This window comes from Mastacembelus armatus, chromosome 10, assembly GCF_900324485.2.
Source record: "Mastacembelus armatus chromosome 10, fMasArm1.2, whole genome shotgun sequence".
Taxonomy (NCBI): domain Eukaryota; kingdom Metazoa; phylum Chordata; class Actinopteri; order Synbranchiformes; family Mastacembelidae; genus Mastacembelus; species Mastacembelus armatus.
The window spans coordinates 10,025,056-10,038,616 of record NC_046642.1 but is presented as its reverse complement, the minus strand read 5'-3'; the positions used below and the strand labels follow the sequence as shown (position 1 = coordinate 10,038,616).

The 13,561-nt window shown below is 38.8% G+C and overlaps 2 protein-coding genes across 2 annotated transcripts; both read right to left on the bottom strand.

The window, feature by feature from the left end:
• Positions 1-583: 583 nt before the first annotated feature.
• Positions 584-8,141, bottom strand: chic1 (cysteine-rich hydrophobic domain 1). The gene is made up of 6 exons (XM_026330857.1): positions 7,996-8,141; positions 5,366-5,420; positions 4,197-4,352; positions 3,751-3,807; positions 3,229-3,288; positions 584-2,018 (listed from the first exon to the last, which is right to left on the bottom strand). Exons 1-6 carry the CDS (start codon positions 8,139-8,141, stop codon positions 1,968-1,970), a joined length of 525 nt encoding a protein of 174 aa, XP_026186642.1. The 3' UTR covers positions 584-1,967.
• A 1,380-nt stretch (positions 8,142-9,521) lies between these two features.
• cdx4 (caudal type homeobox 4) lies at positions 9,522-12,416 on the bottom strand. Its single transcript, XM_026330763.1, has 3 exons — positions 11,978-12,416; positions 10,443-10,588; positions 9,522-9,760 (listed from the first exon to the last, which is right to left on the bottom strand). The coding sequence occupies exons 1-3, from the start codon at positions 12,411-12,413 to the stop codon at positions 9,527-9,529; spliced, it is 816 nt and encodes a 271-aa protein (XP_026186548.1). The 5' UTR covers positions 12,414-12,416; the 3' UTR covers positions 9,522-9,526.
• Positions 12,417-13,561: the final 1,145 nt, after the last annotated feature.

Sequence of the window (13,561 nt, the reverse complement as noted above, 5' to 3'; positions counted from 1 at the left end):
CCCCTGTGAATAGTAACCAAGCATAAATTAGCAGAATATGATCATGTTCATGCATGTTGAATGTCAAATGCTACAGCTAAAGCTTCTCACATTATAATCAATTATTTGCTTTTAATGTAAATTAACCAATAATAATTCCTGCCTACATGAACTAAACCTAGAAGCTACTTGGGCTTCAACTACTAGAACATCAGTGCTGGAAAGGGTTTCTAAAATGTGAGTCTAAACTGGGAAAGACAATGTGAAAACAAAAACACAAAGGACCATAAAACAAGCCCCAGTGAAGCCCACCTCCCCAGTATTTAAGGGAATGGGGGTGTAGTGAGATACAGTAGAAACAAGGCCCAGTATTTTCTGTTCTCTCACCACTGATCCACAACAATAGAGACCTGCAGCAGATTAACGTAAGAGCATTCCTGAGTTTTATAAACATGTCAAGGAATCGCAGGCGGCCCTGTTAAACTTAGCAATTCCACACCTTGTTAAACATGACAGACAGCCACATTTCTGGTAATGGGATGGCAGGCTGTAGGAGAATGAACCCTGTCTTGTGAAATGAAAAGGAAACCAGTGCAAAGAAAAATCAAAATTGACAATTTATTTTCTCTCTCCATAGGGATTAGGTCATCATGACAAACATTTACAAGAATTGTAACAGGGACAATACTGGGAGGAGGATTTAAAATCTCTTTTGTACAACAGAACAGATTTCAACCTGTACTTCTGTGTGGTTCGTCAACTATTCCAGAGGCACTCTAATACAACACAATGCAGCAATCTTTTGAGTGAGAATCAGGAAAATAACACTGGACAAAATGACTGAAACAAAGGAACCATCTGCTCAGTATACCACGATCTACTGATGTGTGTGCTTCCTAATACACTGAGAGGACCAAACACAGCACAGGGAAGAGTACAAAAGTATAAAATGAATGCAAATTTTGGATAACTTCAACAAAATAGAAATATATGAGTGGAGGTGCAGAGCTCGAATCATTATCAGAGATGCAACTATCTCCAGCTTTGACAGATGACCTGTCATCACAATGTCATCTTCATTGGCAAAAAACCTCATGGTTAAATGCACTGCTGTTGTCACTGGATATATATTCAGGATGCATTATCATAAGAAATCCTGACTTTCCTCTGGGCTCAAGTGCAATAATCAATCCTACGTCTGGCATCATGTACATTGTAACTATATGGCTTACAAGGTAAACAGGTCCATATAAACTAGAAAGGTACATAGACATCTTTCATTCATCAAAACTATGGTACAGCAATATATTGGCAAAAAAACTAAAGAGCTAAGTAACTTTATGTAAACAATGGTATACCACTGTACAGCTTATTCTAACATGGTATTTACACGTCAAGTTGTTTTACTAGCTAGTTCCCATGTACAGAGGGTTAAATGTGAAGAAAGAAACGCAGGGTGATGATGTACACTGTACGTTAGGCAATTCCAACCATCCCATCTATTTGCAAAGAGTTTAATTCAAAGAGAGGAAACCCAACAAACAGCATCTGAACCTACAGACTTGTTGAATTACCCGGTGCCTTCCTCCTCCTTTTACATGTAGTTTTTTTTTTTTTTTTTTTATAAATATACATAAGGCAAGGAAAGTTAAGGAAGGTGGAGGCATCACATTCTTTGCAAGGGATTACTGATATAATAGATGGGATATGGGTTGATGGTTCTTTGGGGTAAATGCACTTGTTTGTCACATGTAACAAAAACACATCAGAGTGCAACAATGGGGACACGTTGAGTTCTGTCGGGAAAATGTGCAAAATCTGCTCTAAAGCAAAGTGACAGTGTTGCAAATTCTAATGTACAAGGTACTGGGAGATGTACAGGGTCGTCACGACAGACACCAGTGCAGACCCTTATTCCAACATACGGTATATACAAGGCACTAAGGATAAGATTCAAGGGTCACACGTCCAGTCTGCTAACAGCCTCGTCAGTCCGGTCGGAATATAGGATATTTGGGTAAGAATTCTATAAGAATCACCTACAGAGAGAAAAAGGACAAAACTAATTATCTTTCAGGACCACTGCAAGACTTCTACACATAATCGTGTTAAACAGAACCAGAAATAAATGTATTTAGTATTTTAATAGAATTTCTTTCAACATGAGGAGATGATAATTACTGTATCTGACAAACTTTTAAACTGAACAGCTCAGTAACATTTTTCTTGCTGTGATATTTTGTTTTTCAGCCAAAACATCTGATCCTGCAGAACAATGTGTATCCTACTCATACCGACAACAGCATTAGTAAACTTTTCTGTGCCTATGTTAAGCACTGGCAGCACCTGGTTATCATAACAGAAAGATTGTGGTCTGGTTTTTTAAAAGTCCCTAAGCAGTTTCTGTTGCTTTAACCTAACCCTCACCACATGTATCTAAATCTGAACCCCTTGTCTTTGGTGTCAGAGTGCTGTACTATGTACAGCTGGCATCCACATCCATCTCGTTTTTACCATAACAAAACTTGGGAAAATTATGTTGTACTAAATAAACATTCATTTCTAGTACGTAGGCATGGATAAAGTTATTAGTTCAGTAAATGGTATTGTGTTTATAAATGGTTGTGCATTTCCAATAATCATTTTGTCTTTTCTCTGAAGACACGTTTTAATGACCTGCCGTACACTGATTAAACTCAACATTGACACTTTAAATTACACATTTTACTGAGCTTTCTGTTTTACAACTTTTTTAGAAATGCCCACTTGACTAAATTATCCTTTTGAGAAATGTCCCTATAAATCTACATTTAAATATCATATCCTCTCTAAGAAATCATAGGAAATGTGTAAATAAAGTTAAAAATTCATCTTCAACTGGTTTGTTAATCAATCATTTCAGTCATTCTTCAAACAAAAATACCAAACATCTGCTGCTGCTTTATATTTTAGGGTATTTGATGCTTTCCACCTATATAAAACAGCAAACATACTATGTTTTGTTTTCTTTTTTACTGTTTCTCAAACATAAGATGTTTAATGAAATCACATTAGTAAATAGGAAATTGCATGTTATTTAAATGATTTTCTGAGATTTCAGAGCCCAAATTGTTTTTTTTATTGAAAAAGATAATCTGTAGATTTATCAGTAATGAGCAGAAACTCTAATTTCAGCCATTGTGTTAGTTGCACTGAAGTTATGCAATAATCCAGTCATTTATAGTTGTGTGGTTGTGACAGCCTACTTACATATTCCATCATATTACTGCTTTCACATTTTCTTTTACTGAGCTTCCAGTGCAGTCCCAGCTGACGAGAGGAGAGAAGACAGACATGATCATTAAACATCTTTATCATCCTCTGCAGACACACACACTCAACACAGACATACACACAAAAGGGAAATCTGTCTGAAATCTCCTCTTCAGTGTCAGGAGAATTTGGGAGAAGAGCTGTCTGGTCTTGCTGGGGTCAAACCATGGCCAGAAACCCTGAAGAGCTTCTTTTATGCCTTTGCACAGCTACTAGCTGTAATTTGTTGCTGCGAGACAAAACAAAATTAACACGGCATTTTACTACTGACCTCACGGCCCTCTCAGACCCTGTGCACCAGATCGGACTCAAACAGCTTTGAGGCACTTGTGCTGTAGCTTATGAGTTTACAAAACAGATTAATGGTCATTATCCATCATGATGATACTTAACCTACATTGCGCATTGACACAGACAATTAAGCACTTTCACACAGGTGCAATTTGTCAAGTTTCTTACCTTGTGGTATAATCGGTTATTTTCCCACTCTAACAACTTCTGAATAGACCGTCTTGTCTGTTGGACCACAAAACACATCCGTGTGCATTAATGTGAGCAGCAGAATACTCATTACTCCATTTTACACTTTCACAGATAATAGTAAACAGCCACAGTGTTAAGATTTATGGACTGAACTCCCAATTTACAAGTAATTTCCACTTTGTTGTCAGTAATTCTGAGTGGTAACCTCACTTTTAAATGACACACTCTTGAGCTACGCAGGACGGGAGCTGTGTAGCACAGTGAGTCATTTTTACACAGAGCTACTAATTGAACTAGCCTTGTTATTACCCACCACACTAAGACCAATGGGGCTGAATTGCTAAAACAGACCTGAGTAATGAGCGCTGATGTAAGGGAGAATTAAACTGTCCAACTTGTGTCACAGGAGGTCTGGGTCTTACCCTCTTGTTGAGGCAGATAACAGGCCATAGGCTGCAGCCCACTGTACAGCAACAACACAGGCAGCCGCAAAGAAGCCACTTCACATTCACAGGCAAGTTCTTCTTCAAACAAGCATTCACCCTGCTGATGCTGGTTTTGAATTCCTCTGGTGCTACCTAAAAAAGATAAAGTATGGCTGTATGTACACCAAAATAAAAAGTTCAGTGAGGGTGTTTAAAGTGGGGGAAATGATCAGAAAATGTGAGCATGAACTAAATAGCTAAGAGCAAAAAGAGAATGGGACATTTTAAGTGTTTCTTTGTGGTGCTGACATAAAAGATTCCTAATTGCACAGAAGAAACCTGTACATAAAGATCAAAGAGCTTAGAAAACTAACAGGTAGATCTTTGCAGATGTTGTCCAGAGATGAGATGACATCTCTAAATACTAAGCCTCTGACTTGCTAACCAAACTCTAGAGTGTTCAAGGCAAGGAGGGACTCAAAAGCAGAGATAAGCTCAGTGCCTGTGGCAGCGCCGACCAAACAACTTGAATGGATGCTCATTCCTCTCTGAGTCTGTACGCCATAAAACAGGGGTCGTAATCTTTTATGACAGGATGCAAAGGTCTCTTTGCAAACAGCCAAAGACCTCAGAATAAAGCCCAGCAGGGCCTGATCTGCACCCTTCAATCATCATAATTGTGACCTCATCCATCACGTCACCCTGGGTCACAATACTGAAGGTACTTTTTATTGCCCCACACTTCCCTCGGCCTGCTCTTACCCCTGCAGCCTTTTTGTGTTTCTGCGTCCGACCCAGGAAGCTTTCCTTTCTTGTCTACAGCAGAGTCTTCATTTCATTATTTTATCACCTAGAGCTGGACCCTCCAAAACACCGGGGTCCCCGTCAACTGAGGTCCATAGATGGCTTACACATTTACAGAGCTGGACAGCAGCACATTCAGGCTCTTTTCTAAACACAGTGGTGCTTTCCTTGAAATGCATCTCCACCAGATCAAAAACACTTAGAGAGGCTTGAATGGGGCGGTATGGGGAAGCTGGGGCTGTTAAAAGCCCAACAGAACAATAGAATCACTGTGGCTTTAATTACTTAATTCTTCCCACTTGGAATTGAACAGAAAGAAGCACACGAGACTGAAGTGCAAGAAAACTAAAAAGCAAATGTACCTTTCCCGTGAGAACAGAGGGAAATTCTGTGTCAAATCTGTTGCTCAGTCCAAACCTGGGAAAAAAAGAAAACAAAAAAACCCCCATAATGTTAGTATTGAAATGGTGATTAAAAATGTACTAAGTACAACATATCCTACTGCTCTGAATGTGAGAACAACAAAAACTATCCAGAGCAAGAGACAAAATATATTGTTTCATTAAAAACAACATATTCACAAACTATTTATTCAAGTTTTTTAAATTTAATTTGGCATTAGGAGACGGATGACATTCAGTTAAATTACAACTACTAATGAATGGCACAGTAAAAATATTTTTCTATGAATTATGAAATACAATCACTTTAAGTCAACTAAAAATAAAAAAAAAAGGTTACACTTTCAAGCTTACTTAAAGTCAGGTCCTATTTCACTGTTCTGGCCAGTGTTCACTGATGAACACTTGCCATTGCAGACTTGATGTGACATTCACATAAAGAAACCTCATTTTAGAGCTTAAACCTTCTTGTCATTACTACATATACACAGGTCTGTTCACAGGCTCAAGCTTTTATAGCAAAGACCATTTGTAGTCAGAATATTTTGATATCCATGTAGAACCCAGGGAGAAATATGCATGTACTGTTTATGCTCATCTTTTTGTGCAGTTCTCACTGGGCACCTTAGCAGTATTGTTCTGCTCTCAGCTGTGTGCTGAGCACCATGACAATGACTCCAATGATGGTAATATTTCTCCTTATACTTAGCTTTACTGAGAAGTTGTTTTCAGTTATGTGATTTGAATAGACAGCTAAAGCTTGATAATAACAATCCCCATGTGAACAGTAACAAATGTGATTGTGTTTTAATATCGATCGACCTCTTTCTTCATTAATAGCATCCACGTGCAAGGTTGCCAAAGGAGCCAGATGAAGTTTCCAGCTGTTAATCAGCTGTGAGTCAGTTTAATTTTATTGTGATAATTGAGTCATTGTTTCAGTCATTTTTCAGGAAAACTGATTCCACACTCTCAAAGATTAGAATCTGATGCCTTAGTATATCATATTATACAATAAACAGTCAGCTGGTCAAAAAAAAAAGAACAATCTAAATACCTTCACAAGCTGTAGGAAGTATTTCTCACTACATTTCTACATTTTATAAACAAAATAAAAAAATAACTACCTGACAATATATTCATCAGATTAATCAATAATACGCTGTTTAACACATGATAATGTACTTGGATAAATCAATTTTACGTAACCAGTGATGAACCTAGAAACTTAAACTGTTCCTATTGTGTTGATTCGGCAGATAACTTAACTGCGGTGGAAAAAGGGTTTAAAAACTTTACAAGTACTAATACAACAACATAAAAATACTCTATTACAGGTAAGACTCCTGCATTCAGCACTGCATTTAATTATAAAAGAACTGTACATCAAAAGTAAAAGTACTTGAACTCTAGTGACTGATAAATGATAACATTATACTTTTTTTTTTAAACTCCAGCATCAATACATGAACATCATTTTCCTATTGAAGCTGGTCCAGGACCTAGTTTTAACAACTTTCTATACATTTAGCTGGTTTAGACTAGTGGCTCCCAGTCTAGGGATTGGGCCCTTCCAAGAGGGTCACCAAATAAATCTGAGAGGTCATGAGGAGATAAGTGAAAGAGAAACTCAAAGTTATGCTTAAAATATTTTTGTTAAGTGATTTGTTGGACTGTTTTTTTCCTGCACTTTTTACTTTCTGTAAAATATTGAATTTTAACTCTCTGCCCACCAAACTAGTGGGGTTTAAAATGGAAAACACACATTGGTTAAACATGTAATATCTGAAACCTAAAACAAGGAGCCATTTTTGTAAGGCGCCTAAAATGTGTTCAATAAGCATATTAATATTAATATTAATGTTAATATTTTAATCCAAATGTAGGACAGCAGCAAATTATATTTATATTTAATTCTATTTATTATTGATTAACGTGCCTAATAATGTAATGTAATATCAAAACAAGCAATGGTCAAAAAAGTCTTTGCCTTCATGGACAAAAAGTAGAAACACCCCAAAATATTTAGTTTACACAGATGTGACGTGAAAACAACATTTCTGAGGAGGAAAAAGATGATTTAAATGACTGAAACAATCAATTTTCAATATATTTGTCCTTTTTTCAGTCGTTGCTAATCGTTGACGCTCTACAAGTAACTAGCACCTTCAACAACTGTGAAGTAAAATGTACAGTCTGAAATACAAGCAGTGGAAGTATAAAGTACAGCAATAGGGAACTACTCAGGAGTACAAGTACCTCAAAGTGGTACTTCAGTAAATGAACTGAATTACTTTCCACCACTCCATAATACTGCGTGTTAACTACACACCGCTAATGACGGTGCATTGGTCTGCACGGTGACAACGTTACAGCTAACGTTAACGACACACCACGATAAACGTGAAGTTACCCTTAACTACCGGTTGTCATGGGGACACACACCTGTTAACGTCAGTTAATGTTGTACTAAGGCTAACTGTTAGTTGTTGTGATTTGCGTTAGCTAACAGGTTAGCATCGGCTAAACTGGCTAAAGGAAAAGAAAGCGAGCTCCTGGCGGACAGAAGCGACCAACGCGGCTCAGCTTACACTGTGATATGTCCTGCCCCTCGCATGACCACGGGCTCCGGGCAGTATCTGGGCAGGTGTTCCTCGCTCACTACATGCTCATCCTCTTCGTCTTCTAACTCATAAATGGTATCAAAGTCCGCCATGTTGGGTAGTAAGACGCTCATTACGTCTCCTGCGGGAGCGCGCACGGTCACCCAGACGTGCGCGCCAAGCCCGAGTTTGAAAATAGCGCTAATGTGTTCAGATACACCTGTGCAGAAAGGATCAGCATTAGTGTGTCTCTCATGTCAGCAGCAGATTAGACTGGTCTGTCAGAGTAATGGCAGGTTGTCTAACACTCCGCATTTGGCACAATAATCAATTAGGTTATTAGTCATGGGTGCCAGAGCAGGTCAAAGTCAGGAAAAGTCATCTTCCTAAAACAGCCAGTCTAGCCACCTGACAATTAGCCTGCCACCTCAGCTGATTACACATGAACCCTACACTGTGATCTAAAAAAACACATGACTTTTTCTGTTTTTAATGCTCTGCCTGTTTTATTTAGGATTAAAACGGCCCTATAGGTTAGTCCTATTGAGGCCTATATTTTACTATAGTGAAATCTGATGCAAATATAGACCTACAGTAAAGAAACACTCACTACAACTGGAAACCCTTGACTTTGACAGCTATTCATTTATGAGCTGCTGTTTTTCTCTCTCTTTTTTGGCAGCTTCAGAGAGAAGTGACGACAGGCCAGGCTTATGCAAAATGTGAAGCAAGGTTTTGTGTCCTTATGTTGCTACTGTGTGATTCCAGGGAATTAAACAATTAAATATGAGGTAATTTTGAATAGCCTCCATACAGGCCTAACTAAACAGTAGATGGATTGATCAGACAATATAACACAGTCTGAAAAGCAGCAGCAGAGCCTATAGCCCTATAGGTCTGTACTCTGGGCATTTTCTGCTTTTCTAGGTGACTGGGAGAATTTCAAGCAACTTTTAATACAAAACTAAAACGAATTTTAACCCAAAGGGCACAAAACTCAAACTTCACTAATTAGATAAAAGAAAAAGCCTTTTATTTACATTTTGCCATCAAACAGGAGTCCCATGCTTTAGCTACTAAAGCAGATAAAACTGTGCTGAAAAAATGTGTGTAAATCATTTGCCAAGTCAAACCAGTTCGTCCAGTGTGACCTCAGCTACGTACAATCCAGTTTAAAACTTCACTAAAAAGTCCCTGAATTCTCATTTTATTCACAAACACATACACGTCATCACATACAAAAACAAAATGATATTTATATCTTATAAACTCACAAACACTTTAAAGCTTTTAGGTTTGAAACACGTCGATTTTTTTCCTTTTTGAATCCCCACGTTATTAAAACTATTCTATAAAAAGCAATATTTCAAGAGCCTCCAGCATTGCGTAGCTATAAAACATGTTTATCCACAGCTTTGTGCTTCAGGATGAAAGTTCAGATCCTCTGGCTGCCTGTCAGGAGTCTTGTCAGCGTTTCGGAGTGCTCACTTATTTTACACGGTCCTGAGGATGAAGGGTTTTACTGAGTCACAGTCACTTGCTGTATATTCCTGATCGACGGCAAGGTGTTCATTCCCTGTGGAGGATACAGAGAACCGTGGATGTCTGTGGGACTGAGCGACCCCGGCACCGGCAGAGGGCTCACTGACCCCGGGTCACTGTGCACAGACCCGCCGCTGCCGTCAGACTGACCCATCTTCTTCTTGATCAGTTTCCTCTCTTTGGCTCTGCGGTTCTGAAACCAGATTTTCACCTGAAAACACGCAAAGGAAAAAAATAATTAAGTAAATGATTTTGGGTGTGGGCTGCCTTATTTAGTCTCCATGCTGTTTCACGACCCTTCATAAACAAAATCAGATAAATAGAACGAATACAAAAATAAAGTGGCATATAAAAATACATCAATTCATAAACAACAATAAAAATACTGGATAAATATTTTTTTGGGGTGTGGGCTGCCTCATTCAGTCTCCACGCCATTATTTGCTCCAACTAAGTAGAGAATAACAAACTAAAATAAAGAGGTTATCTTGCAAATAATGAATAACAAAAAGATCATATTTTGTTTTTAATTTTGTCGCGTTTTCAACATGATTACAAAAATATCCAAACCTACATTGCCGATGCACCACGAGAATATTTCAAAATATCAGGAAATTACAAATAATATAATCCTTTAAAATTTAGTGTATTGCATTAATTCATTCCTTCAAAATAAGAGATAAAATACATTTTAAATGTAAATGTATGTCTGCAACACATAATGTTTTTCTACGTTTACAAGAAGCCTGTTTTAGGTGAAATCTAATCTACGCCTGTAGTACCATATGTTAAATACGACACTGTATATTTCATATAATTAAATCCATGATTTTATCTTTCTGCAGTGACAACAGACCAGGTTAAAGTGTGTTTGATCGGTTATATATACCTACCTGTCTTTCCGACAGCCCGAGGTTGACAGCCAGTTCAGATTTCCTCCTGATGGTGATGTATCTGTTGAAATGAAACTCCTTTTCCAGCTCCAGTCTCTGATGGTCTGTGTACACTACCCTGTATTTCTCCTTCGTTCTTGTTTTACCTGGGAATGGAACACAAAAAAAGGTCAAATACAGCGTTAATATTATTTTGCCTGTTGGTGTTGTTAGGATCATCTTTTAAAAGCGGCTGAACTGGAGGAGGCTGCATACCAGCACCGGCCTATCTGCAGCAGGCATCTCTATTAGCTGTGTCTACAGATACGCAAATTGGGCTTTTTGATCTCGCTTTGATGACAGCTGTAGTACAGTGAATTTCAAACAACCACTAGTCAGATCCTTCGCTGCCAAGTTAAAAAGAAACACACGACACAGGAGATAAGAAAATTGTCTGGAGAAAATGTAAAATTACCACGAAAATACCTCCAGACAGCATGTACGTTCAAATAAAAGGGTTGGAAATGACAGACCTATTGGACTTTATATGTGCGTTTGTACAATTGTTGTATGTTTGAAAGCAAATGGTCAACTATGACAAATGTTAGAAAACTGGGGGGGGTGTTAGACACACACTCCGGCTATAAATAAATCAGCTAGTGTATTTTATAAATATAAAGAGTAGTGAAATGTAGTGGAGCTGTTCGATTCCAGGCCAAGAAAATACTAAATGTTGGATTTGAGGCTGTAATTTCGAGGCCTACTGCTCCACGTTGGAGTCATATAGCTGTGAAAAACCTCAGTCTTTCCGGCAATATAACTCTTTGAGAGGAAGAGAGGTTGGTGCATATCAAAGTGAAGAGGTGTTGAAAGCAAAGGCCACCGCCTGTATAACACGGATAGCACTCCAAACACCAAACAATGTGGCAGGGAAGTCGACCTCACATCTCCAGGAATAATGACATTAACATCACAACTGGGCCTGGCGCCGATTCCTCACACCTTTTTTTATTATTATTTCCACCACAGGAGAGAATACAGCAGCTCCACAGCACAGAGCTGTGGGTCCATTTTCCCATCAAAATGATGAGACATTAAAATCAGTCGTGGACACATTTGACTGATTTGTTCTGCTGCTAATCTGATGCAATTATTACTATTAGTTCAAAGGGGCCTGTTGAAATAAAGCCTGTATCATCCTAAATGTCAGAAGGCCGCATATGGCAAGTGTCTCGGGACCAGAGTTTCTCCTCCTTGTTCAGTTAATTCTGCAGAATTCTTATTCATTTTCTATTTTTGACATTTTCAACAATGACTTTAGCTTCTTGATGCTTAACTCCTGTTTGTAATTAAACTAATCTGATTGTTAAACATATTTGAAATAACATGGAATTGCCAGAAAAAATCTTTGCGTAAAATATCTGTGCGTAAAATCCCACAAGACTCAAAGAGAACGATAAACACGTAGATGCACAAAAACTATTTTTCTTATGTAAATCTGACAAAAGCTTCATCTAATAACACAATTTAGTGCAATGTTAATAATAATAACTCACCTGTAGAAGAGGATTGCGCAGTTTTACTCATCCACTGGTATGAATTGCGTCTCTCTCTTTCAGGAGAAAGTTGTGCAACAGTAACATTCTCCGGTGGCGGCGGTAACACCGCAGATCCTGGAGGATGCATATGACTGTATTCAGAGGAGCAGTAAGGAACCTGTCCAGGAGATGAGTTGTTCATGGGTGTAGGAATAGTATTAGGTGGTCCCAGACTATATGCACCCCAGTCCTCCCGTGGGGCACCATATGCAGGTCCCCAACTCCCCGCAGACTGTGCGTGCGTATCCATGTTTGGCACATGATGGTATCCAGTAAAGTCGGGGTACTGAGGTGTAGAAACAAAGTTCTGAGGGGGCAGATTGATGCTTGATCTTCTCACTGGGCCTTGGTGATACATACCGCTTTCCTTATCCAGTATGTATCCCACATACATGATTTTCACAAAAAATAGAAAATAGTAGAAACAGCAAAGGGGGTAATGTGGCCTTGTTTTAAGGCGACATTGTTGCCCTCGAACTGTTAAAACAATCCTTCTGCTCTTTATAGTCCAGAGAGAGTCCAAACGAAATGCGACGTAGTTCCAGTCTGTCTCCAGTCTCACATGATGTGACTCTGTTGTCAAGATGGTAAAGGTATACTAAAGCCTGCCTGACGTCAGCCAACTTCTCAACTCTTGGAGATTTGCATCCAAATAAGAGCGACCGGTGCTGCCGGCCCAGCTGTCCCCCTTGCGTCTGTCCTGCAGCACGTCATCACCTGACAGTTGGCCTATCGTGAACACGAGTTTTCCCCTCCGTGAATAAATTAACACCGCGACCTATCAGTTGCACATGCGGCATGAACCAGCAATAAACCGTGGCAACGCGTCCACAAACGCATTAACTACAAAAGGCCTGTGCGTAATTGCGCGCAGATATTTTCTATTATATATGAGTCGTTGCAAACACTCGCTCCCTGTCCTATAGATAGAAAATCTGAGATTTTGCCAACTTAATATGGAAAATCCAACATGTTAAACAAACTTGTAATGATGGGACTCTAGCAGTTTCTAATCACGCGTAAATCTCGTTTTATTTGTTAAGATATTCACTTGCAAACGAGGTGCAAAGTATGAGAGACTTTTTCTTGAAGAAAGCCGGACCTTTAGTATTTCGTGTTCACACCTCAAGGTCGCACTTCACAGCTAATTCCGGTTACAAGGAAACTCCAACAACCCCCACTGTGACAAATAGTGTCCTGCCAAACATCAGTCACCGCTGTCCTCTGAAATTACAGTCAGTTTATGTTTCCGCGTGTTGCATCGTGGTCTCGTCCATCTCAGCGAACAAATCCTTTTCCAAAATCTCTCAGTTAAAATGTTGATATGTTGTAACTCACTAATGCAACAATTTCAGTCTAAGTCTCACTCAGCATGTCTGAAAACTCCAGAGAAGTTTAAGTCTAATTTTTTTATGCTGTTTCAAGTCCAAGTCTGAGCTTTCATATTGTGACTCTGTACAGACCATCAATGTTGACTAACTTTACAGGCCATGCTGAAACACAGAGCAGTTTTTATTCTCATGCTTTACCTCCATTTTCTTC

Coding starts and splice junctions, on each gene's coding strand:
- chic1 (XM_026330857.1), bottom strand. CDS start 8,141: ATGAGCGTCTTACTACCCAACATGGCGGACTTTGATACCATTTATGAG. Junction 5,421..7,995: donor GGGGCAGGACATATCACAGT/GTAAGCTGAGCC, acceptor TTTTTTTCCCAG/GTTTGGACTGAGCAACAGAT. Junction 3,808..4,196: donor TTATCTGCCTCAACAAGAGG/GTAAGACCCAGA, acceptor GTGGTCCAACAG/ACAAGACGGTCTATTCAGAA.
- cdx4 (XM_026330763.1), bottom strand. CDS start 12,413: ATGTATGTGGGATACATACTGGATAAGGAAAGCGGTATGTATCACCAA. Junction 10,589..11,977: donor TGCGCAATCCTCTTCTACAG/GTGAGTTATTAT, acceptor TTCCATTCCCAG/GTAAAACAAGAACGAAGGAG. Junction 9,761..10,442: donor TCGGGCTGTCGGAAAGACAG/GTAGGTATATAT, acceptor GCGTGTTTTCAG/GTGAAAATCTGGTTTCAGAA.